The 24,950-nt window shown below is 37.8% G+C and overlaps 1 protein-coding gene across 2 annotated transcripts in view; it reads left to right on the forward strand.

The window, feature by feature from the left end:
- The window catches only part of per2 (period circadian clock 2), a 62,803-nt gene extending 49,526 nt beyond the window's left edge, over positions 1 to 13,277 (forward strand). For both annotated transcript variants that reach the window (XM_059948035.1, XM_059948042.1), the window contains exons 22-23: positions 7,084 to 7,234; positions 8,637 to 13,277. In XM_059948035.1, coding sequence (XP_059804018.1) covers positions 7,084 to 7,234; positions 8,637 to 8,849 — 364 coding nt within the window. In that variant the 3' untranslated portion in view covers positions 8,850 to 13,277. The remainder of the gene's footprint in view (positions 1 to 7,083; positions 7,235 to 8,636) is intronic.
- Positions 13,278 to 24,950: the final 11,673 nt, after the last annotated feature.

The following is a 24,950-nucleotide window of genomic DNA, read 5'->3' on the forward strand; positions in this document are numbered from 1 at the left end:
GGGGTCTACAAGTGAGGAAATCCAGGATCCAATTGCATAAGGGGGTATTGAGGGCCAGGTCTTGGATTTTACTGATTAGGTTTACTGAGCTATATTTGATAAAGAACGTCCTGATGTATCCAGATATCTTTGCATCCAGATATTCTAGAATTGTATGAAGAGCCAATGAAATGGCATCTGCTGTAGACCTCTTGCTTCAGTAGGCAATTGGAGTGGATCCAAGTCGCCACTCAGACAGGAGCTGATGTGCTTCAACTCCAGGCTCTCAAAATGTTTCATCACTGTGGATATAATTGCCACAAGGTGATAGTCACTTAGACAGGTTACCACGCTCTTCTTGGGCACTGGTACAATTGAAGCCTGCTTGAAGCAGGTGGGTACCACATGCTACTCTTTATCAGGGATGATACCTAGGAATTTCTGGTCTGGTGGTATATGTACCCCCGTTGAACATCTCTTCTGATTGGTTATTGCTCTTCCAATCAGGTTTCTACTGTCCCACCTGGTTTACAATTGTTTCCAGATCTTTCTTAGAGCAAGACCTTTGTCTTTGTTAAAATTACTTTCCTCCAGTTTTATTTCAATGGCTTCCTTCACCAGATAGTCCCATAAGCCATTGGTGTGACACAGTAGATTTGTGCTATCGAAGTCAATCCTATGGCCATTGCAAAAGTAATTTTCTGCTACCACTGATTCCTCGAGGTAACTCAAACCAATACACCTCCTGTGCTCCTTGATGCGGGTATCCATCATGCTCTCTGTCTCACCAATATACACTGCTCTGCATTCACAGGGAATCCTGTAAACACCAGCTATCCAGTGTCCCAGGAAATCTTTGACCTGCATAAGCAGTGGTTTGTGCTTCCTTGTGGGTTTATAAATTGTATTAATCTGTTATTTCTTCATGATCCTGGCAATCCATCCAGAAACCGTGGAAATACAGGGAGGACTGGTGGTGGCAACGAGTTCCTCATCAGTTAGGTTTCAAAGGAATAAAATCCTAATCTATTCAATCTCTCTTTATAATTCAGGTCCTCCGATTATAAATTTAATCTATACTCTTTCAAACTTACTTCATCTTTCCTGTAATAAGTGACTGAAACTGCACATAATACTCCTAATTAGGCTTCACCAATGTCTTATACAACTTCAACAAAACATTCACCCTCCTCTACTCAATATATTGATTTATGAAGACCAATGTGCCAAAAGCTTTCTTTACAACCCTATTTACCTGTGACACCACTTTCAGTGAATTATGGACCTGTATTCCAGGATCCCTTTGTTTTACCCTGCCTGGTTGGACCTACCAAAGTGTAACACCTTGCACTTGTCTGCATTAAATTCCATCTGCCGACTTTTCTAGCTGGGCCAGATCCTGCTACAAGCTCTGGTAGTCTTTCTCACTGTCCACTGCACCTCCAATCTTGGTGTCATCTGCAAATTTGATGATATGGTTAATCACAATATCATCCAGGTCATTGATGATAATAAACAACAACAGACCCAGCAATGATCCCAGCAACACTCCACTATTCACAGGCCTCCAGACAGAGAGGTAACCATCTTCTACCCCTCTCTGGCTTCTCCCACGATGTCAATGTCTAGTCCAATAAACAACCTTATCTTGAATGCCGAGTGACTGAACCTTCTTGACCAACATCCCACATGAGACCTTGTTAAGTGCCTTGCTGAATTCCACATAGACAACATCAACTGCTTTACCTTCTTCAAATTTCCTGGTAACTTCCTCGAAAAGCTCTATAAAATGTCCCTTAGAATACCTTCCAATAACTTTGCCACTACTGATGTCAGATTCAGGGGCCTGTAATTTCCTGGTTTATTTTACTTTCTTAAACAGTGGAACAACATTAGTTATCCTCCAATTCTTAAGTACTTCTCCTGTCACTAATGATAAATATCACTGCTAGGGCCCCTGCAATTTCTGCACTTGCCTGTCACAGGGTCCGAGGGAACATCCTAGGGATTGATCCACACCCTAATTTGCCTCAAGATAGCAAACACCTCCTCCTCTGTCATCTGCATATGGTTCATGACCTCGCTGCTGTTTTGCCTCACTTTTATAGACTCTGAGTCTGTGACCCAAATAAATACAGATGTAAAAAAAGCCACTTAAGAGCTCCCTGTCTCTTTTCACTCCACACATAGATTAACATTCTGTCCTTGCAATCCTTTTGCTCTTAATATATCTGTAAAATCCCTAGGGATTCTCCTTCAGCTTGTCTGCTAGAGCAACTTCATGCTTTCTTTTAGCCCTGTTGATTTCTTTCCTAAGTGTTCTCTTTCTTATAATCCATAAATACCTCATTTGTTCCTACCTGCCTACAACTGCTCTTTTGTTCTTAAGCAGGGCCTCAATATCTCCTGAAAACCAAGATTCACTAAACCTGTTGTCTTTACTATTTATTCTGACAGGAATTTACAAGCTTTGTACTCTCAAAATTTCACTTTTGAAGGCCTCCCACTTACCAAGTACACGTTGCCAGAAAACAGCCCGTCCTAAGCTACACTAGCCAGACCCTTTCTGATACCATCAAATCCGGTCTTACTCCAATTTAGAATCTCAACCAGCAGACCAGACCCATCTTTTTCCGTATTTATTTTGAAATTAATGGCATTATGATCACTAGATAGAAAGTGTTCCTCTACACACACTTCTGTCACCTGTCCTCTTTCATTCCCTAGTAGCAGGTCAAGTATCACACACTCATTTGGGACTTCTGTGCACTGATTAAGGAAACTTTCCTGAACATATTTGACAAACTCTATCCCACCTAGTCCTTTTACAATATGGGAGTCCCGGACAATGTGTGGAAAGTTAAAATCACATTCTGTAACAACCTTATGTTTCTTGCAACAGTCTGCAATCTGTCTACAAATTTGTTCCTCTAAATCCCATGCACTGTTGGTGATCTATAATATAGCCCCATTAATGTAGTCATATCTTTCTTATTCCTTATTTCCAACCATAAAACCTCACTGGATAAGTTCTCCAGCCTGTCCTGTTTGAGCACTGCCATGTTATTGTCCCTAATTCGTAACACCACCCCTCCTCCTTTAATCAAAGAAGTGCCGTAATATTGAGTGGCCAGTCCTGCCCCTCCTGCAACCAATTCTCACTAATGGCTACAATATCATAATTCCAGGTGTTGATCCTTGCCCTGAGCTCATCCGCCTTTTTTACGATACTTCTTGCATTGAAGTATACGCAACTCAGGACACCAGTCGTACCATGTGCAACCTTTTGATTTCTGGCTTTGTCTGTGATCTTAACAGCATCTATCTCCACAACCTGTCTGGCATTCTGGTTTCCATCCCCCTGCAACTCTAGTTTAAACCCTCTGTGCAGCAATAACAAACCTTCCTGCTAAAATACTGTTCCCTCTCCAGTTTAGGTGCAAACCATCCCTTCTGTACAGGTCCCACCTTCCGTGGAATGATCCAAAATTCTGACGCCCTCCCTCCTATACAAACACCTTAGCCATATGTTAAACTGTATGATCTTCCTATTTCTGGTCTCATTAGCATATGGCATGGGGGGGCCAGCGGTTTGCAATCCTTAGATCACAACCTTGAAGATCCTACCCTTTAACTTAGCACCTAACTCCTTGGATTCACTTTGCAGAACCTCAACACTCTTCCTACATATGTCATCTATACATATGTGGACCATGACCTCTGGCTGCTCACCCTCCCATTTAAGAATGCTGAGGATTTGATCCAAAGCGTTCTGTACCCTGGCACCCAGGAGGCAACATGCCATCTGGGAATCTCGTTCTCTTCCATAGAACCTCTTTTCTGTTCCCCTAACTACTGAATTCCCTAATACCACAATTTGCTTCTTCTTCTTTCATCCCTTCTAAGTCACAGACCCAGACTGAGTGCCAAAGACCTGACCGCTGTGACTTTCCTCTGCTAGGTCATGCCCCCAACAGTATCCAAAGCAGTGTACTTGTTTTTGAGGAGGTTTGCCACAGGGTACTCTGCACTGGCTGTTTAAATCTTTTCCCTTCCTGAATATCACCCAGTTTCCTGTGCCCTGCATCTCCCTCTCTATGTATCCTGTCTCACTCCTTCAGCCTCCTGAATGATCTGGAATTCATCCAGTTCCAGCTCTAACTCCTTAATGCAGAGTGACTGTGATCAAAATCACCAGAGAGACACAGAATTTGATGATACTGAAATTTTTATTCATCAAACTATGCAGGCATTCTTCTGGAGACTTGGTAGAGTCTGACAAACCTAAAAGAACATTACATTTGTACCCTTACAGTAATAGTAAATGATTAAATACAATTTCAATAGTTACAATGGCATTGTCACCTCGTATTGGGTTGAAACCATGCTTCTTTTGAATTGCATATCTACAGTGGGAGACACCTCTGAAGGTTGAAATACTTTTGCTGGGACAAACTAATTGACGTGATAATATCAGTATGGTCTGCAAACTTTGTTTAATTCAAGTCACAATGGTGCAAGTTACTTAAACCTATGGTTGCTGGATTAATGAAATCAATTAACACAAAGCAATTGTCTTAATGTATGGCTGATGCTTATGTCTCATGGTCACCATTTTTCAAATCATATCTCTAAAAGCCAGTGCTTTTAACTTCAATTTACTGCTTGCAATTTACAATATATTCACATAACTGTAGAATACTCCCAACAGTATTCTTGAATAGTTAAAAAAAATATTATTTCATGGTACTCAAGGTCCTGGTTGTATTTGTGGTGCTTCAGTCCTTGCCCTGCATGACATCAACTAAAGGCCTTAAGGTTCAAGGTTTGCATCAACAATACTAATCCTCTGGGGATGCTTACAGTGTTTCTATTCCTGGCAGTGATTAAATAATTGATCCATGTGCGCAATTTTGTTTGAAGAATAAAAGATGTCCAATTGTATTTGCAAGGTAATAATCTAATTGCAAGGTTGTAATCTAATCTGTGATTATCAAATAAGACTGAGGCACAAGAACATTTAAATAATTTATAGCCCTCTGAACCTAGAAACAAGGGTATCATCTACTATCTACTTCGTGGTGACTTACACATACTGCAGCAACATTTCTGATTTTTTTATTTATTGATATACTGTAGGCCTTTCTATCCCTTTGAGCCAAGCCACCCAGCAATTCCCCAGTTTAATCCCCGCCTAGTCATTGGACAATTTACAATGACCAATTAACCTACCAATTGGAAGGAAACAGGAACACTTTGTGATTTCTGCTTTATTTTTCTGCCAAATGAACAATTAAGAGTGGATACCACAATCCTTAGTATGTGAAAAGGAAATATTTCTTGATAACAGATACATTTGATTGAGAATTTGAACCTTGTAAGGCCAAGTGTTTCCAGCTGGTTGACATCACCTGGTCCTGCTCCAACCACAGTTCATAAGCTGCTGAAACTCTCATTCATGTTGTGGTTCCCTCCAATTAAACTTTTCCTATGTCAACTTGGCAGCCTTCCTGGACTTCTAGAGTAATACAGTATGAAAGCAGGCCCTTTGGCCTAACTTGTCAAGCAAAACCAAGGTGACCATCTAAGCTGGTCCTGTATGTCCACATTTTGATCCATGTCACTCTAAAGCTTTTTTATCCACGTGCTTATCAGAATATATTTGCAATGTTATTCGTCTCTTGACGCCCCTGTGAACTAAATTCTTTGCATAAACAGAAATTGTTGGAAATCCTCATCAGGTCAGGCAGCATCTATGAAGAGAGAAACAGCATTGGCATTTTAGGTTGATAATAATCGGGAAATCTTGGCTCTCCACACATCTTGGCCTCCTGACCTTATAATTGTCTCCACTGTTGTTTTCAAAATTCAAGCATCTGTATTATCTTGACTTTTAGCTTACATGTTTTAAATTCTTTATTCCATTACAACTACAAATGATTATAGTCTTTATATTCTAGAAGTATTAGATATCTGTAATTGGTGGTAAAACATAATTGTAAGCACCCTATTCAGGTTTCTGGAACAGTAGTAATTTCCTGCACATACTTTTTTCACTCCTGATAGAACTTCCATTGCAAGGGTTAGTTATTCAAATAGTACAGTCCAACCACAAGAATATGATGTGGAAAATTTACATAAGATTATTGCTATCAATAAATGCTTCAAATATTTAGGAAACTAATGGGGAATTGCTACACCAAAGTATTGGAGTGTTTTTGTGTGCTTTCAGATTTTGAACAGTTAGTATGTCCATCTGCAATTGTATTATTTTATGTGAAGCATTGACTGGTTGTTTTAAATAGGTTGCCCAAATGTTAAAATGGCAAATATACTCACAATGGCCCTTTAACAGGTACACATGTACACCAGGTCAACATGTAAATACTTCATCAGCCAATCAGTGCATAGTTGCTGAGTTGGCAGCAACTCAGTGCATAAAAGCATGGAGACGTGGGCAAGAAATTCATTTATTGTTGAGACCAAAAATCAGAAAGGAGAGGAAATATGATCTAAATGACTTTGACCATGGAATGATTGTTGGTGGAGACAGGGTGGTTTGAGTATCGCAGAAACTGCTGATCTCCTGGGATTTTCACATGTAACAGTCTGTGGCGTTTATAGAGAATGGTGTAAAAACGCGCACACACTCACTCACTCACTCCAGTGAGTTGCAGTTCTGTGGGCAAAAGTGCCTTGTTAGTGAAAGAGGTCAGAGGAGAACGGCCAGACAGGTTCAAGCTGACGGGGGGGGGGGGGGGGGTGACAGAAACTCAAAAACTCAAATAACCATGCATTACAACACTGGTGTGCAGAAGAGTATCTCTGAATGCACAACACATCAAATCTTGAAATGGATGGGCTACAGCAACAGAAGACCATATTGGGTTTTCAGTCCTGTACCAAAAAAAAAGTGGGACTGAGTGTTACTATTAGGTGATTTTTTTCCCCATTTATTGATACCAGCCATATGTAGTGATTAACTTAAGAGACTGTTATGATACATAACAGTACAGTTATGCTGATGGTGTTTTAAATCTTTTATTACTCAAGTTTGTCCCAAAATGCAGTGTAATCAGTATTCCTATCATTGTTCCATTTCAGGGACATTGAAACAGTTCTGAAGGAGGATAGAGAGAAGCTGAAACAGATGCAGAGAAACCAACCCAAATTCACTGAAAAGCAAAAAAAGGAACTTGCTGAGGTCTTTCCTTGGTTTAAGACAAATGCAATGCTAAAGACCATAGACATCACGGTAAGTTTGATTTCTCATTTGCATAATTTGTTTGGCCGAAGAAATTGATGATATTTTCACGGTGAAATCCTTCCCCATTTACATTCAGTATAGGTAACCTCAGAGCTGATCTAAGACTTAAAAACATGCCTCAAGTCCAAATTTTGATGGGAAACCCTTTATTAATCTTATTGCTAATTTTATTGCTAGTTTTTGTATTTGGGCACTGCTTCAGTTCTCCAGATTTGTTTCGTGTTTCCACCACTTTCAGAATGAATATCCATTGTAAAAGATCTGTTGGAAATTTTAATTTGTGATTTAAAGTCTTGTAGCTTTAATATTTTGATGCCTAGTTTTAATACAATATTTCATCAATACTCAATCCTGGGAATTAAATTTCAGAAATAGAATGTTTGTGAACCATCTGGTTCTACAAGTTTATAAGATCACAAACTCTTGAGGCATTCTCTCATACTAGACAGTACCAAGATTAAAAATCATCTGTACGTTTTCCTATCCCTTACAAATAAACTGCAAATGAAGTAAATGACACAATTTGTGGAAACTCTTTCTTTAGATGGCAGACAAAGAATGAAAAATGTTTTTTATTTGCATATTCATAAACTTCCAGAAAAGCAGAAATCTGAAAGGAGAAAGTTTTGGAAACCCCTAGCTGATGGATTTATGTAGAGAGAAATGAGTGTTTTGGTAGGTCAATATTATTTCAACATGGAACATGTTAGGGTTTTAACACAAAGTCTCAGATCTTTCTCCCCTACTTCCTGCCCTAGGCTTTCTTCTCCCCTTCCACGAGTGTATTCCCTTGTTATGCACTTACTTCAAGGATTAACTAAATCGTTCTAAAAGTTTGGTTGAATGGTTTGTAACCTCAAATATTGATAAACCTGTTTTTGATTTTCCATTGATTCAACAACTGAGTGTTTCCAACATTTTATGATTTCAGATTACTTCACAAATTTGGAACTAAATCATAGAAAATTAAAAAGCAGTGAAAAGATGTTCAGATGTACTTATGTGAAACCCGTGAAGCAACAATTTTGCCCACAATTTGAAACCTTCAGTTGAAATATCAAAATTTATTTGATCCAAACCAGTGAGCAGCTTTTAACATGACTGGAGAAAAGCGTCATATCAATTTTAAACTATCCTCTTTAAAATGTCTACAAGCTTGTTCTAGAACTGCAAAAATAACTGATAGCGTTCAGATTTGATTTGTATTTACAAATTTGGAGATTGTGTTCCCTATAATATTTAAGTGTACAATGACAAATTAAAAACAAAATGAAATTGATAATATTTAAATGACCTGGTATTGCTTGGGCTTGTAATGATTTTATTTGCAGGATAGGTGAGAAATTTACCTTGAACTTATGGTGGATTCTAACTCAACTTCTTAATTTAGGATAATATTTTCGGTGAGAAAAACGTGTCACAGAGCATTTCACCAACATTTGATGCGGAAGTCCATAATCTGGAATTGAATGGACTGATGGAGCTAGGCCAAGATGTTGCCTTTCATACCTCAAACTTTACAACTGAAGAGCAAACTCCTTCAGAGATTTCATCAGCTAACCTGGAATTAGCAACCTATGTATTTGGAAACTCTGCAAGTTGAAGATCTTTAAAGTATTCAAGCGGACACATAGTTTCTAGGTATTGAGTGCACAAGACTTTTTTGGGAGTTTATACAACTTGCATCTCACCTTAAATGTAAATATTGAGGAAATACAGTTTTTTAAAAGTTTTTATTTTAAAAATGCTAATATTATTAAATGGCATAAATTGTGTTGCTTCAAGTTGAATTACTTCTGACTGTAACCATAGTTAATATATATGTTCATGAAGTTTGGTGTTACTGTATCTGATATTAGTGTATAATTTTTAAGTATCAATGTATGTTGTAAATGAATTGGCGGTTTTTGATGACTAACCATTAAAATTAATTTTATAGTCAGTTAATGTTTGTGTTCCTTGCAGCTTATAGATAAATATCTTTGTGGTTGTTTGTATTTCAATTTACAACCTGTCAGTATAATTTTGTTGGTACATTGGGAAGCTTCCATTACAACAAATATTTTCGCTGAATGTTCTGCCTAATAGGGGTGTTAGTGGAGATATTTTTAATGATATATAATAATTATAATTTGGGACAGAGTATATGCTGATCCATAGACCTAGATTTTCAGATGTTCACCCTAACATTAGTGTTCTGATTTCTGAACACTAATTGGATTATATGCTAAGATTGGAATTTTAACATTGTTGGTATAATCCAATGAGATCCAAATTCAGAAACATAACTTTTGAAGAAAGTAAACGACTCTTTCTGATTTTCGAGCAAGGCAATAAATGGGAAGCAAAATGTTAGAACAGAACAGTCCCGCACAGGCCCACAGTGTTGTCCCAAACCAGTTAAAAAGCAAATCAAAAACAGAAGAGCACTAATCCTTCCTACCTACACCATGTCCATATCCCTCCATTTTCCTTATAGAACGTAGAAGCACTGATAAAAATGAACTGAAATGTGTTTAAATAGTTTTTGTTTGGTTTAGAATGCTCCTAAGGTCCAGATTTCATTAAATTGTCTTCATTCAAGCTCGTGCAAAAACAGCAGTGATGGTAACTGTCAAGTATCCAAAGTAAAGTGGCACAGGGCTTGAACCTGCTCGGTGCTCCTTGACAAAACACACATTTTCTTAACTTCTGAGCTCATCTTTAAAAGAAAACACCTGTTTTTATAAATGACCTTACTTGTCACACCAGTGAAACAAATGTAAAAGCTTACATGTACCATGCTTAAAAATGATCTGTTTTTGCTTCTGTGATTTTGAAATGTAATTACATTACAAACATAATTTACTGTTGCCTTATTTTATATGGATAATTTTGAATGTTAATTTATGCTCCCATAAATGAGGAAGTGAAGAATATATATTCTAGAGTTGTGGAATCTGCCACCACTAAAGGAAACAATAATTGTGCCTGAATTAACTATTACAAAGAAAATCCTTACCAAATGTTTTCCTTCAAATGCATTGTCAATTTCTTTTTGAAATACTGCTTTGAATTTGACAATGCATTCCAGATTGACACTGTGTAAAAGGATTTCTCACTTCAGTGGTTCTAGATCCTGAACAGATGAACACCATGGAAGTGTGGAAATCTGAATAATTTCCCTCCTTTTCCTCTCATGCTGGTAAGCAGTGAGGAGAGAGAAAGGCCATGAGATTTGGAGAACAATAGAATGTTGCATGCCAAAGAGACCAGAATAAAAACAAAAAATAGTGAAACTCTCTTGTAGGTGGGAAAGAAAAAGTAATGATTTTACATGGAGGTCAGATCATTGGCTCAAAAAATGGGGTGCAGTACATTTTTGCTGGCAGTTATAGGGAAAAAAACTGCCAGTAAAATCATTTTTTATACTTAACTAAATTCCTGACTTCTCTACCTGCATGTTGCACAGAAGAGAAGTTGAGAACAAAGTGAGATTCAGTCATTGAATTTGGCATTGATTCACTCATTTGAATGGAATCTCTGGATGGAAAAAGTTAGTTTGTATTTCTTAATTTTAATTATTCTTAATGCTATTGATTTAATTTTTATTTTATTTAAAATACATGCAACAAAGAAAATTAGGAAGAAAATCTACTTTGATTATTTTTAACTATCACTGATAATCAGTTCGGCTTTTGGTTGCAGTAAGCTGTCAAAAGGTCTTCAAGGGTGTCAACGAGTGCCCTTTATGGACTGGTCTATTCTGCAGGCTGGCAATAGCAACAAGGCCTTCAGTTTAAGTGGACCCACCTGACCATAGAAATATCCTTGCTGTCCTCAGGGTAAGTGCAAGTTATAAACCAGATTGAACACAATCCAGTCCATTAATACTGGTTCTCTTCCTGCAGATGCTGCTTGACCAGTATTTCCATAGGTTTTAGCTTTTGTTTCAGATTTCCAAATCCTGTAGCATTCTGTAAAGTGGCCATCTTTATTGAAATATTGTTTTTAATATTGTTATCTGGATTTCTGCTACAAAGTATAAAATTGTTTTTTATACCCAAATGTTATGATTTATTGGCTTCTCAATTGGAAAAGGTTGAGTCTAAATCATCTTCAAATTGATGGTCTTTCTCTTGTCTTTGCTTGTGATGCTCAATATAAACAGGCTGATTTGATTATTTTCCCCCTGCAGCAAGTGCTTACAATGAGCACTTGAATTGGAATTCCTGGAGGGTGTTTTAACTTTGATTGGAATCAAATTAGCATATAGGAGGTAAAATAGCTGCATTGTAATTATAAATTAAAGGCTTGTCAATGCAACATATTTTATCTTTTGCAGTACAGCCTTGTGCTGTGGCTCTTCCATCAGCAATTATAATCAAAGTTAAATGTTTGGCCTAGTTCTAATTAGTTCCCACAATTAGAGCAACAACTTGAGTTTTAAGAATTTCAGTAATACTCCAATAATCTAGCACCATTGCGCCTTTAGTGTCAGACTTCTGGATTTTTCAGGCAATTGGATATTTCGCCCATTATGTTCCCTATGCACTTTTATTACATGTTACACAATATCATAGTAAGTCTCTCTGTGAACCCTGTGAGTTTAAAGAAAACAAGTAATAGTGCCTGGTGTTCCAACCCAGATTCAAGCACCTGGCTTGGGCCACAGTCCCCATTTGCACTCCAGGCTGTTGGATCAAATTCTGGAAAAATGAGGGAGTCAGATGCTGAAACAGAGGGATCTCTGAACAGTGGAATGCTTGGTTATTGGAGTTTAAGGAATGTGAGTGCCTACATCCCTTTTTATATGGAAGTGCCTTATTTCTATTTAGCCTTTCCTAATCTTTGAGAATCATATTTTCAAACACAAAAGCCCTATCACATTGCTGTACTATAAGTTCCTACAGTGTATTGTTGGGCTTTGCATGAGTTTCTAAAGTACAATGGATCTGGTTATTGAGGTTTTTACTATAATTTTTGAGATTCATTTAGTGTTAGGCAAACTCATTTAAAGATTTCAATTCTTTGCTACATTAATATAAATAACCAACAGTGCCCTGATTTTCTAGATGTTAAGAAAATGGAGGTGCCGTAGAGATTAATATTATCAACATCCATTGTGTGGGACATTCTTTTCCAAGGGATTAGTCTAATTTTGAAATGTTCTGATATAGTATTTCTACATGGGTTATTACCTTCACAAGTCCTATTTGTTTATATTCCCTAAATTGAACAGTGCATGCTAATAGTTTCATTGATCATTTAGCTTGAAGGTGATAATCAAGAATTAAAAACAATGCAAAGTATTTAATACTAATTATACATAGATTGAAAAACAGCATTGCACAGAGATCTCATTTAAGTCAATACCTACATGATATCACCATGGTCCTGACAAAACGTTGACTGCTCCTTTCAGCCGATGCTGCCTGACCTGCTAAGTTCATCCAGCTTGTTTGTACGTGATATCATCATCCCTCTGTTTAACAAAGGATATGAGATTTTTCAAAATCACCTGAACTGTGATATTTTCCATAAACAAACTTGTTGAAGAACAGTCCAAAATTAGAGCTTCAAGTTGTTAGTTCAAATTTGTAGCTTTAATTTGTTTATCCTTTTTAGGATTATATTCTGTCCATAGTTAGTCTTACTAAGACCTTGTTTTGTTTTTTAAGTGGGAAGTTGAAAACTTGATATTCAGTTGCTGTTGTCCATAGTTTTACAGAGTGTGTGAAATGAAAAGTTTTTATTCCTGGTTGTTAACTGTAAATTCTGGACATGGCTCCCAATTGAAGAAATCCTCTACTAACAAAAAATATTTTAATGTGAAATGGAGAGTAAGGTTCCATTACTAAAATTCATAATCTTGTATGAATATGTGCTCTGGTTGCTTTCCAGCCAAAGCTGTAGCACTTTCAGTATGTTAAAGAATTTGTAAAAATAGAAATTGTATACATCTTTGGTTACTTTTAATGTATTAATTAGAAGGCAATGTTGCATCATCCTTTGATAATTATGTTTTGTATTGCTAATATCATGTTTATAAATAAAGTTATCATTAAAATTGTTTGCTTATAGTTTATTGCATTATCTCACAGGAGCTTGAAATTTGGGAGAAAAATGTGCATCACAATGTAAATCTCCTGTATAAATAGATCTTGAATAGTGATATAACCTAATGTGGAAATCTAGCAAAATTGCCTTTCCAACTTTGGTATAAGCATAGTCTGCCTTAGTTATTTTTATGTCTGGTAAACAGTGGTGTTCAAAATATCGTCTGATTAACAAACTTCTTGACTCAATTTGGGTTATAGGAAATTGCCACAGATGTGGATTTGAGGCCTAAAGCTGATCAGCCATGATCCCATTGAATGGTAGGGCAGGCCTAAGGGGTCAAAAATCTACTCCTGCTCAGACTTTCTTATGTCCTAAACTATTAATTACATATATAGTTGTCACAAACCAGCAAGTGTTGATTGTTCCATCTTCTCCCCTGTCCTTGTTGTGGCATTGGGAGATGCTGCCTGAGAAGGCAAGTATTTAACTGAAGTGCATTTTGTTAATAGTGCTCACAGTAGTTGCATAGTGTCGGATGGATGTTTAGAGTAGAGCTTGGGATTGCCAATCAAACAAGGTCTTTCATCTTTGCTGGTATTAAATTTGCGGAATATTATTAGAGCTGAATTCATGGTGGGAAGTAAAGTGTATCCCATCAGACTCCCAATTTGTGCATGGCAAGTTGTCAGGAGGTGAACAGGTCATTCTGGGATATTCAGCCATTTGTATTCATTGCTACAAATATGCATTTGTAGCCATAGTATATACTATATGTACTCTGGTGATGATGTACCCAGATATGTAGGCCAGGGTACCAAGTATTCACCGGTGTGGAAGTTTTCATGTTTTATTGTTTTACATCAGAATCGGATTCAGGTTTACTATCACTGGCATGTGACGTGAAGATTGTTAACTTAGCAGCAGCAATTCAATGCAATACATAATCTAGCACAGAAAGAAAATAATAATAAATAAACAAGCAAATCAATTGCAGTGTACATATATGGAATAGATTTAAAAAGTACAAATGTCAGAAATATTGCATTTTTTTTTTAAAAGTGACGTAGTGTCCAAAGATTCAATGTCAATTTGGGAATCAGATGGCAGAAGGGAAGAAGATGTTCCAGAATCACTGAGTGTGTGTGTTCAGGTTTCGGTACCTCCTACCTGATGGTAACAGAGAGAAAAGGGCATGCCCTGTGTGCTGGAGGTCTTTAATAATAGGTGCTGCCTTTCTGAGACACTGCTCCCTAAAGATATCCTGGGTACTTTCTATGCTAGTACCCAAGATAGAGCAGGCTAAATTTACAACCCTCTGCTGCTTCTTTTGGACCTGTTCAGTAGCCCCCCCACCCACCCCACATACCAGACAGTGATGCAGCCTGTCAGAATCCTCTCCATGGTACATCTATAGAAGTTTTTGAGTGTATTTGTTGACATACCAAATCTCTTCACACTCCTAATGAAGTATAGCTGCTGTCATGGCACAGTGGATTTAATTTTTTTTAAACACTGATCAACAGAAAATGACTCTTTTGAGTAAAGTGAAAACAGGTCTCTACAAAGTAATCTAAACTAATTACAAATATAAAACAAAATAATTGATTGCATAAGTATTCACCTTCTTCAAGTCAGCATTTAGTAGAAGCACTTTGGCAGCAATTACAACCTTGATAGGTCTCTATCAGATTTGCACATCTGGACACTGCAATTTCTCCCTTTTCTTCTTTACAAAACTGCACAAGCTCTGTCAGATTGCATGGGAATCATGAATGAACAGTCCTTTTCAAGTTCAGCCACAAATTCTCATTTTGATTGATGTCTAGACTCTGACTTGACCACTCCAGAATATTAAATCAAGTCGGTTCACTTTTTATTGTCATTTCAACTATAACTGCCGGTACAGTACATAGTAAAAATGAGACTTTTTCAGGACGATGGTGTTACATGACACAGTACAAAAACTAGACTGAACTATGTAAAAAAAAAAAACAGGAAAAAAAAACAACTGCACTAGACTATGGACCTACCCAGGACCGCATAAAGTGCACAAAATGGTGCAGGCATTACGCTGCTTAGTTGTTTTTAAGCCATTCCTGTGTAACACTTAGTCTAATAGCCAAAAAGCTCAATTTTGGTTTCATCAGACCATAGAACCACATTCTAGCTGACTTCAGAGTCTCCCACATTCCATCTGGCAAATTCCAGCCAAAATTTCATGTGAGTTTTTTTTCAACAGCGGTTTTCACTTTGCCACTCTCCAATAAAGCTGTGACTGGCGAAGCACCCGGGTAACAGTTGTATACACAGTCTCTCCCATCTAAGCCACTGAAGCTTGTAACTATTCCAGAGTTGTCATAGCTCCCTTGGTGGCCTCCCTCACTAGCTAGTCCCCTCCTTGCATGGTCGCTCAGTTTTAGAGGATGGCCTGCTCCGTCAAATTTGCATCTGTGCCATATTCTTTCCATTTCTGGATGATTGATTTAACTGTACTTCTAGGGAAATTCAGTGACTTGGAAATTTTCTTGTATCCATCTCCTGACTTGTGCTTTTCAATAACCTTTTCACTGAGTTGCTTGGAATGTTCTTTTGTCTTCATGGTGCAGTTTTTGTCAGGATACTGACTCTCCAGCAGCTGGACCTTCCAGATACAAGTGTATTTTTACTACAATCATTTGAAACACCTTGACTGCACAGGGTGGTCTTCATTCAACTAATTATGTGACTTCTGAAACCAATTGGCTGCACCAATGATGATATGACATGTCATATTAAAGGGGGTGAATACTTAATGCAATCAATTATTTTGCGCTTTATATTTGTAATTAATTTTAGATCACTTTGTAGAGATCTGTTTTCATCTCGACGTAACAGAGTCAGAAAATTTCTGTTGATCAGTGTCAAAAAAGAAAATTAAATCCACTGTGATTCAATGTTGTAAAAACATTGTTGTATAACATTGATAAAACGTGAAAACTTCCAAGGGAAGGAATACTTTTTAAAAGTGCCATATTATAGTCAATAGAAGGGGACTTGATGATGATGCAATTGAATATCAAGGGTAGAATGTTGGACTCAGTTATTGGAGACGGTCTCTCCCTACCACGTGTGTGAATATGCTAGTTATTTATTTGTGTATGCCTTAGTTTTGCCCAGGTTCTACTTCATGCAGTTATGATTTGTTATGCTGTATTTCATTGGAGACAATGTGCATCAACAAACATCTCCACTTCTGAACCTCTGATGGAAGGTGAAGCAGCTGAAGATGTTGGGGCTGGGACACTGTCCTGAGAATCTGCTGCTGCATAATCGGCATCATTGACCTCCTGCAACCATAACATCTTGTATGTGAGATATGACTCTAGTCACTGCAGTGATTACCACCTGATGCCCACTGTCTTCAATTTTAATAGGGATCTTTGATGTCACACTTAGCCAAGCATTGCCTTGATGACAAGGGCAGCAATTGTCATCTCTCCTCTGAATCTAAATTCTGTGGTTTACATTTGGACCAACGGCATGATGAGATAACAATGTTGTTGAGCCAATGCAGTTTGCAGCTATGCTAGAACAATTTCACTGGGGGCATGACAAGTCCAGTACAGTGTGTTTTCTGGTGAAATAGTCCAAACTGTGTCTAGAATACTCAGCTGTCCCTTGATGTCATGTGGAGTGATTAAAAATTGTAAGCAACCAGCTTCTGAGATGGTGCAGATCTAAGGGGAAAACAGAAATGAATCATTGACTGAGCATTTCCAGCCAGTCTTGGTTGTGAATGCATCATCCTTGAGTTTGCCACATGTTTAGTGTTCCTCCATTACTGAGTGTGTGGATGTTCTCATCAGCTGCTTGTCCACTGCCACAACTAAATATAGTAGGACTAAACAGCTTTGATTTGATTTGTTGGATGGCTTATTTATCTCTTTTGCTATTCAGCATGCACACATTCCTTTCTTGCAGCTTCACCAGGCAGCCTCCTCATTCTTAAGTACAGCTGGAGCTGTTGCTAGCATACAGTACCTCACTGAATTAGAGCTGATCCCCTGATTTCATTGTGTTTGTAGAAGGAAGATACTTATCCCATGGTACAGATTGTGATGGAACAACTGAAATTTCATGTACAGTAACATAATCTTAATGCTGGAAATGTTCAGCATCTGTATTCAGAGAAATGAAACTCAACATACTTAAGGTCTAAATAGAGGTCACTTGTCACCACAGTTTTGTTAACGAGATCCTGTGTTAAATTTGATTGGATTTTTCATAAAGGGAAAATATGTACTGATGAGAGCATATTGATGAAGCCAGTGGTCATACTTCATTAGGAGCTTGAGGAGATTTGGTATGTCACCAAAGACTCCAGCGCATTTCTACAGAAGTAAGGTGCAGAACTTTCTGACAGATTGCATCACCACCTGGTATGGAGGCTCCAATGTGCAGGATCAAAAGAGGGCTGTGGGCTCAGCTAGCTCCATCATGGGCACAGGCCTCCCCATCACCAAGGACGGCATCAAAAGGCCAAAGTAAATTTATTGTCAAAGTACATTTATGTTATCACCATATACAACCCCGAGATATATTGTCCATCAAGAAGGCAGCATCCATCCTTTAGAACTATCACCATCCAGGACATGCCCTCTTTTCATTACTACCATTGGGGAAGACATACACTCAACATTTTAGGAACAGCTCTTTCCCTACTGCCATCGGATTTCTGAATGGTCCATGAACACTACCTTGCTACTCCTCTTTTGCACTATTTATTTATTGTAACTTTTAGTAATGTTTATGCCTTGCACTGTACTGCTGCCACAAAACAACAAACTTCAAAATATATGTCTGTGATAATAAACTTGATTCAGAATTGATGTAATCTACATGGACTTAGCGAGGTGTTTGACAAGGACTGGCATTTGTTTCTGTGAATGAGTGATGACATGGTCTGGAGTTGTAGATACAGAAGGTTTTTACTTAGCACAACAATTCATGCAGAATCTCTCAAAGAAACTCACTCAGCACATATTCCGATCACAGATTTAACAGAAGTGTTACAGCCATTTCACATAATGACTCATTTTTTCTCTCTATCTTTCTATCTCTCTCTCCTCCCCCTCATGCAAATCAAATTAACTCTGAGTCTGCCACACGTTATGCAACATGTTAAAACTCTCAGGTCATTCCAGTTCAAAAGATAACTTCATCTCAAGGTTTAAACATTTAATACAACATCATAAAATACAGTCATGCAAACATAAAGGAAAGCTTTAATACTTTGAAACAAAAGAATTCTGGAAGTTATTGGTCTTGGATAAACAAACATTCAAACATCACCACTACCGTTTGGGAGAGTGGTCCATAGGTTGGATCCAATTAGGTCCAAGTTGTCAAATCTGGTCTAAAGTGGCTGGGTAATAGGAGATTGTTGGAGGGGGGGGATTTTGGGATTAGAAGCCTATGATTAAAAATGTACCACAAAGATTAGTGCTGGATCTTTACTGATTATCATATATATTAACAGTTTGGTATGAATAGAGGAGTTTGCAGATGACATAAGAATCAGTCACTACAGCTGACAGAATGATATTAGTCAGTTGAGAAGAGCAATGGTAGATAGAATTTTTATTTGACACATGTAAATTTGTGCATTTTGGAAGGACTAGTAAGGATTGTACATAAATTTGTGGCCAAAGGAAGTACTAGGGAACAGAGGGATCACTGCACATATCCCTAAAAATGAGGGCATTTTTCAATGGCTCAATTTAATATCAGAGAATGTCTACAGTATATGACCCAAAATTCTTAAACCCTAAAGAATGAATGATAGAAAAATGTTAGCACTCTAAAGACCCCCCGCCCATGCACCAGCAGCAGCAAGCATCAACCCTCCTCCACATGCCTCAGCAAGAGCATTAGCCCCCCACCACCCACCATGCACGCAACAAAAGAGCCCCCAGAGAGCCCATCAAAAAAAAAAACACTCTCCATCCCAAAACTTCAACATCCCACGGGCTGTCACTAACGAGGGAGTATTGCTCCTGCCACAGAAGGGGGAGGCCAACAGCTGACGATTTCGATGTTACAATCTCCAGTGTTACTTATTTTGACAGCAGTTGTGCACTGTTGCCTCAATGTTTCAATCTCCCACCATGCTTCAGTCAGCGATACCAGCGAGAAATCGGATTGCCCACAGAGCCAGCCACAAGGCTGCACCCCAAACATGCATATCTTCCAGGCCGCTCCTTAAGATATTGAAAACACTAGGCTGCTCGGCGAGCTCCAACGGTGGGAACCCACCACCGTGAAGAACCGCAGTTTGAGTGAAGCTGCAGATCACAGACTGACAGGACTCCAGCACCTTGAAAGTGAAAGAGAAGACATTAAACTGTTTCTGGATGTACTGGAAGAAGTCACTCAATGATGCCATCTTTAGCAAGGTAACTAAGCTGGTGAAGAAAACATATGAGGTGCTTACCTCTATTAGTCAGATGAATGGATATAAACATTGGGAGATTAAAGTACAAGTTTAGAAATGATCATTTGGCACATTTGGATACTATGCTCAGTTCAGGTCTTCACAGTATAGGAAGGATGTGATTACACTGGAGTGGATGTAAAGGATATTCTTTGGGATGTTACTTAAGATGAAGCATTTCAGTTATGAGAATGAATTGGATATGAGGATTTTGTTTTCCTTGCAGAAGAGGAACCTCATTGAGGTTTCAAAATTATGTGGGGTGCAGATAAGAAAAAAAACTCTTTCCCATGGCAAAGTTGTAGCAAAGAACGGGCTTAGGATTAAAATAAGACAGATATGAGGATCCCATTTTCACCCAGAGAATGATTGGAATGTAAAACATCGCAACATACATGAATTATGAATGCACAGAAGGCTATAGAGTAAGTGGGATTAACATATACTTATTTAATGGTTAGCACGGATACAGTGGGCCAAAGAGCCCATTTCTATGATGTGATAATGCAATGACATGAAAGAAAGATTCTCTCTCTCCCTCTTTCTCTCTCTCTTCCCATTGCTGCCTGACCTATTGAGTACTTCCAACATACTTCGTTTTACTGAGTATTTCCAGAATCTGTCATACATAAGCACATAGATTCTGGCATAGGTCTGGAGGATTGGAAAATTGCGAATGTCACTCTACACTTCAAGAAGGGAGGAAGGCAGAAGAAAGGAAATTATAGGCCAGTTAGCCTGACCTCAGTATGGGAAAGATGTTGGAGTCCATAATTAAGGATAAGGTTTTGGTGTACTTTGAGGCAAATAACAAAATTGGTTTCCTTAAGGGGAAATCTTGCTGACAAATTTGTTGGGATTCTTTGAGGAAATAATACATAAGTTGGACAAAGGAGAGTCAATGGATGTTTATTTGGATTTTCAGAAAGCCTTCGACAAGGTGACTCTGCTTAACAAGATAAACCCATGGTATTACAGGAGAGATACGAACATGGATAGAGGAATAAAGAGTACAAATAAAGAAAATATTTTCTGATTGGCTGCTGGTGACTAGTAGTGTTCCACAGGGGTCAGTGTTGGGAGCACTTCTTTTTACATTATATGTCAATGATTTGGATTATGAAATTGATGGCTTTGTGGCCAAGTGTGGCCAAAGTTAGGAGAAGGGGCGGGTAGTGTTAAGGAAGCAGAGTGGCTACGGGTGGACTTTGACAGATCAGGGAGAATGGGCAAAGAAATGGCAGATGAGATACAGTGTCGGGAAGTGCATAGTCATACACTTTGGTAGAAGGAACAAAAGTGCAGCCTGTTTTCTAAACAAACAGAAAGTTCAAAAATCCAAGGTGCAAAGAGACACAGGAGTCCTAGTGCAGGATTCCCTAAAGTTTAACTTGCAGGTGAGGAAGGCATGTGCAATGAGGGTGCTAATTTCACAAGGACTAGAACATGAAAGCAAGGACGTAATGTTGAGGCTTTATAAGTCACTGTTAAGAAAGGTACAGAGGAGGATCATGAGAAAGATTCCAGGACTGAAGGAGTTATTGTATGGGGAGCATTTGATGACTCTGACCCTGTACTCGCTGGAATTTAAAAGAATGTGGGGCGTCCCATTGAAACTTATGGAGTGTTGAAAGGCCTGGATAAAGTGGATGTAGAGAGGATGTTCCTAAGGTGGGGGAGTCTAGGATCAGAGGGCATAGCTTCCGAATATCGAGACATCCATTTAGAATGGAGCTGAAGAGGAATTTGTTTAGCCAGAGAGTGGTGAATCTTGGAATTCTTTGCCACAGGCAGTTGTGGAGGCCAAGTCATTGGGTATAATTAAGGCAGAAGTTGATGGGTTTGTGATTAGTCATAGGGAGAAGGCAAGAGAATGGGGTTGAGAGAAAAAATTAATCAGCCATGATAACTGGCAGAACAGACTCAATGATCCAAATGGCCTAATTCGCTCCTATTTCGTATAGTCTTATGAAATTGTTCCATGATGTGATAAGACAGACTCTTGTCTTCGCAATCTGCCTCACTGTGATCTGGCATCTCAGTCATCTGCAAAACATTTTGTCTGCAGTGTGTTGTTCTCTTTATTCTGCATTCTGTTATTGTTTTACCTTCTACTGCTTCAATGCACTGTGTGATGAAATGATCTGCATGAACAGTATGCAAGACAAGCTTTTCATTGTACCTTGGTGTATGTGACAATAATGGAGCAATTCCAACCAAATTCAACTGACCCTCCCAGGTCACGTAAGAGTTCTGAGAACCATCTGTAATCTGAAGCCAGAAACATTATTGGCTGAGCTAATAAAAGTTAGTTAATTGGTTTGAGATTAGTATAGATTTTAATTAATTTTAGATCTTAGTATAGATCTGTACTATAGACTAGAAACATGGGTGTTGCCAGACCAAAGAATCCAGGTCTAGAGTTTTAACCATTTGTATCTCTAGCCCAGATTCTGTGACTGTGTCTGTGAATGTTACCTTACTGGTGTGTAAATGAAAGTTAAACACTTGAAGGAAACATATAGCATGTATTGAGATATGTTAAAAGTCTAAATATCATAAAATTAGATATTCTATTTAGTAAACAGCAAATACTGTAAGTTGTAAGCAAACCGATGGTATTACATACTTCCTTTAAAAAAGTATTATGATCTAGATTGAAATATTGTCCTGAATTCACTCAAAGAGATTTATCATTTTCCATCTTTAGCACAGAATAGCTCTCAGGTTTTCTAATATAGCTTGAAGATGAGAAGTGTTAATTTTTTGCTGTAATGTCACACATTACTAGTTTTGTAATTGAAAGCATATTACTTGATTTGTCCTGCGTCTAATAATTTTTAGTATCTCAGGTTCTTCAACATTCATCAGACCAACGTTGAGTCGCACTGATCCTGGGGGGGTAGTGGGGGGCGGGGTGGTTGAGAGAATGCAGAAAGTTTCTTTTCTACAAATGTTATTTGTCCTTAGTTGATTATTTTGTTTCAGTTGCTTTGCCCTAAATAATACAGACCACACCACCCTCAGCAAGTAAAATGTTTTGACCTTTCTTCCAATGTTTGTTTGCAGCGGAGGGAGAGAATTTATTTTAAATTTTTCCACAGGATCATAGGCTTTAACTTTCCTTGCAGTTCTGTACAAGGATTTGCTTTTTCAATCATACATCAGTGTGAAAAGTTCAAATATCTTAAAACTAGATGTTCAATTCAGTAAATAGCAAATAAGTTGCAAGCAAATTGATATACCATATAGCGTACCAATACAATTTGTCCATATTTTAATTCAGATTTTGCTTGTTTTATACAATCACACACAATTACTTTTGATCTTAAGAAAACATGAATAGTTGTTAAAATCTACATTTTAGAAAAGGGTCTATTATCAGGAGTATCAATAGAGATGTCTGCCATGTATTTGACAGGATAATAAGCTTCACTATGTGTGCGGGCTCCCATAAATGTTTATAACTGACTCCTTTAGTCTTATTTTAGTGTGAAAAGTAGCTCTTTCTCATTCCTTCTTTCCTGATTTATGTGGCAATTAGCCAAACTATCAAGGTTTCCTCGTTAGACTGATGTCAGTGTCTTTGTCACTAAGACTTCAGAACTATTATGGGTCAATAAAGCCAAAAGCCTCCAAATGTTCAAGAAGTTGCCGACTAAAGGTATTCGAAAGAATGTTCTTTGTGAACTACTTTATGCTTCATTTTATTCTTTAAAGGGAATAATTTTACATTTATAATAACTGTTACTGTAATTTGTGACCTTGGTGTGCTTTAAAAGATTATATCTGAGTCACAGAATGCAAGATCCCCATCCCACTGCCATTGCATTTTTAATTGGATCTTACTCATTTAAGTGCAAAAATTGCAAGTGATTTATACAAATAGTATGAAAACTAAATTAATCAGCTATTTAATTGTTTGATAGTACTTTTATCTCCAGATATGTTTATGTAATTCTCTTTAAAAAAAAAGTGAAATATTGAATAACGTGCATTTAATCAAATAACATGGAAAACACATTATTGAATAGAATATGAGGCAGTCCCTACAAATGACACAATGTCCTTTTGCTCATTAATATCTCTAATCCTATCTGATTATTTCACTTACTTGACTAAACTTTGTCAGTAAAATTATATAAGAATCAGAAATATGAACTGCAGCAAAACCAGTAACAGACACATCAACTTTATTTTAACTACAAGAGTCTATCACTTAAAAATTAAGTGACTTTGTAGCAATCAGTATGTCTATGCTCTATCAAAGAACGCATGGCGCGGTCTGAAGGAAGAGCCAGGAGCTACCAGGCCACCCTCAATAATATCAAAGAAAGGAAGCTATTGGGCAGAAAAAGAATTGCCATTGCTTTCTACTTCAAAGACTTAGAACTTCTTTCTTAGATAGCAGAGCTTCCTCAATAGCCTCAAAAAATTAATGATTTCTCACTCTCAATCCTGTGAAATTTCCACTTCTTCCAGTCCTTTGAATAAAAGTGTGAATTTTGACACCTGTGTTTAAGAAATAATCGTTTAAGTTGACAGGAAAATGCTAAATCCTGGTTATTAACAAAACATCAATGAGGAGGTGTAAACTGTCTGTGAAGTCAGGATAGAGTCTTTTGAAATGAGTATTTTAAACTTCTGAACAGGGCAAGAAACTTACTGGCTTTAATGTTTTCAAGCATATTATGGCTTTATGTAAATGACGGAGGCCCAAGCCATGATAAAGATTCTGAACGTCTCCCTTGACAGTTAAAAAGCTAGTCTCACAGCATCCCAATTGGAACAATTCATTAGTGAATGTATTGAGAATCTTATAACTTGATAAAACTGTAAAACAACAAAATCAGTATGGTCTGTTGTTTATATGAGTCTTACATTTAAATCACAAGCCTCTAAATGTAATTCTGATTATTAATCAACTGCTTTTACTGTGTATAGCATGTTCACAGCAAACCCAGTATATTCCTCACCCCCAACTTCAAAATATCCTTACCACCCTTCTTGCCCACATTGTGTGGGAAAACAATAGAAACAGATCTATACTGTTTCTCTAGTTGATCCATAGATATCCAACTGAAGTTCCGAAGGACAAACGGAGAAGCTCCAAGGAAATTTAACAATCTGATTTTTCTAAGTTTCTATGCTGCTTTCCTGCAGTGAATTTCTTTGGGTGTTCTCCTTCAG

Source organism: Hypanus sabinus, chromosome 2, assembly GCF_030144855.1.
Source record: "Hypanus sabinus isolate sHypSab1 chromosome 2, sHypSab1.hap1, whole genome shotgun sequence".
In the NCBI taxonomy this organism is placed as follows: domain Eukaryota; kingdom Metazoa; phylum Chordata; class Chondrichthyes; order Myliobatiformes; family Dasyatidae; genus Hypanus; species Hypanus sabinus.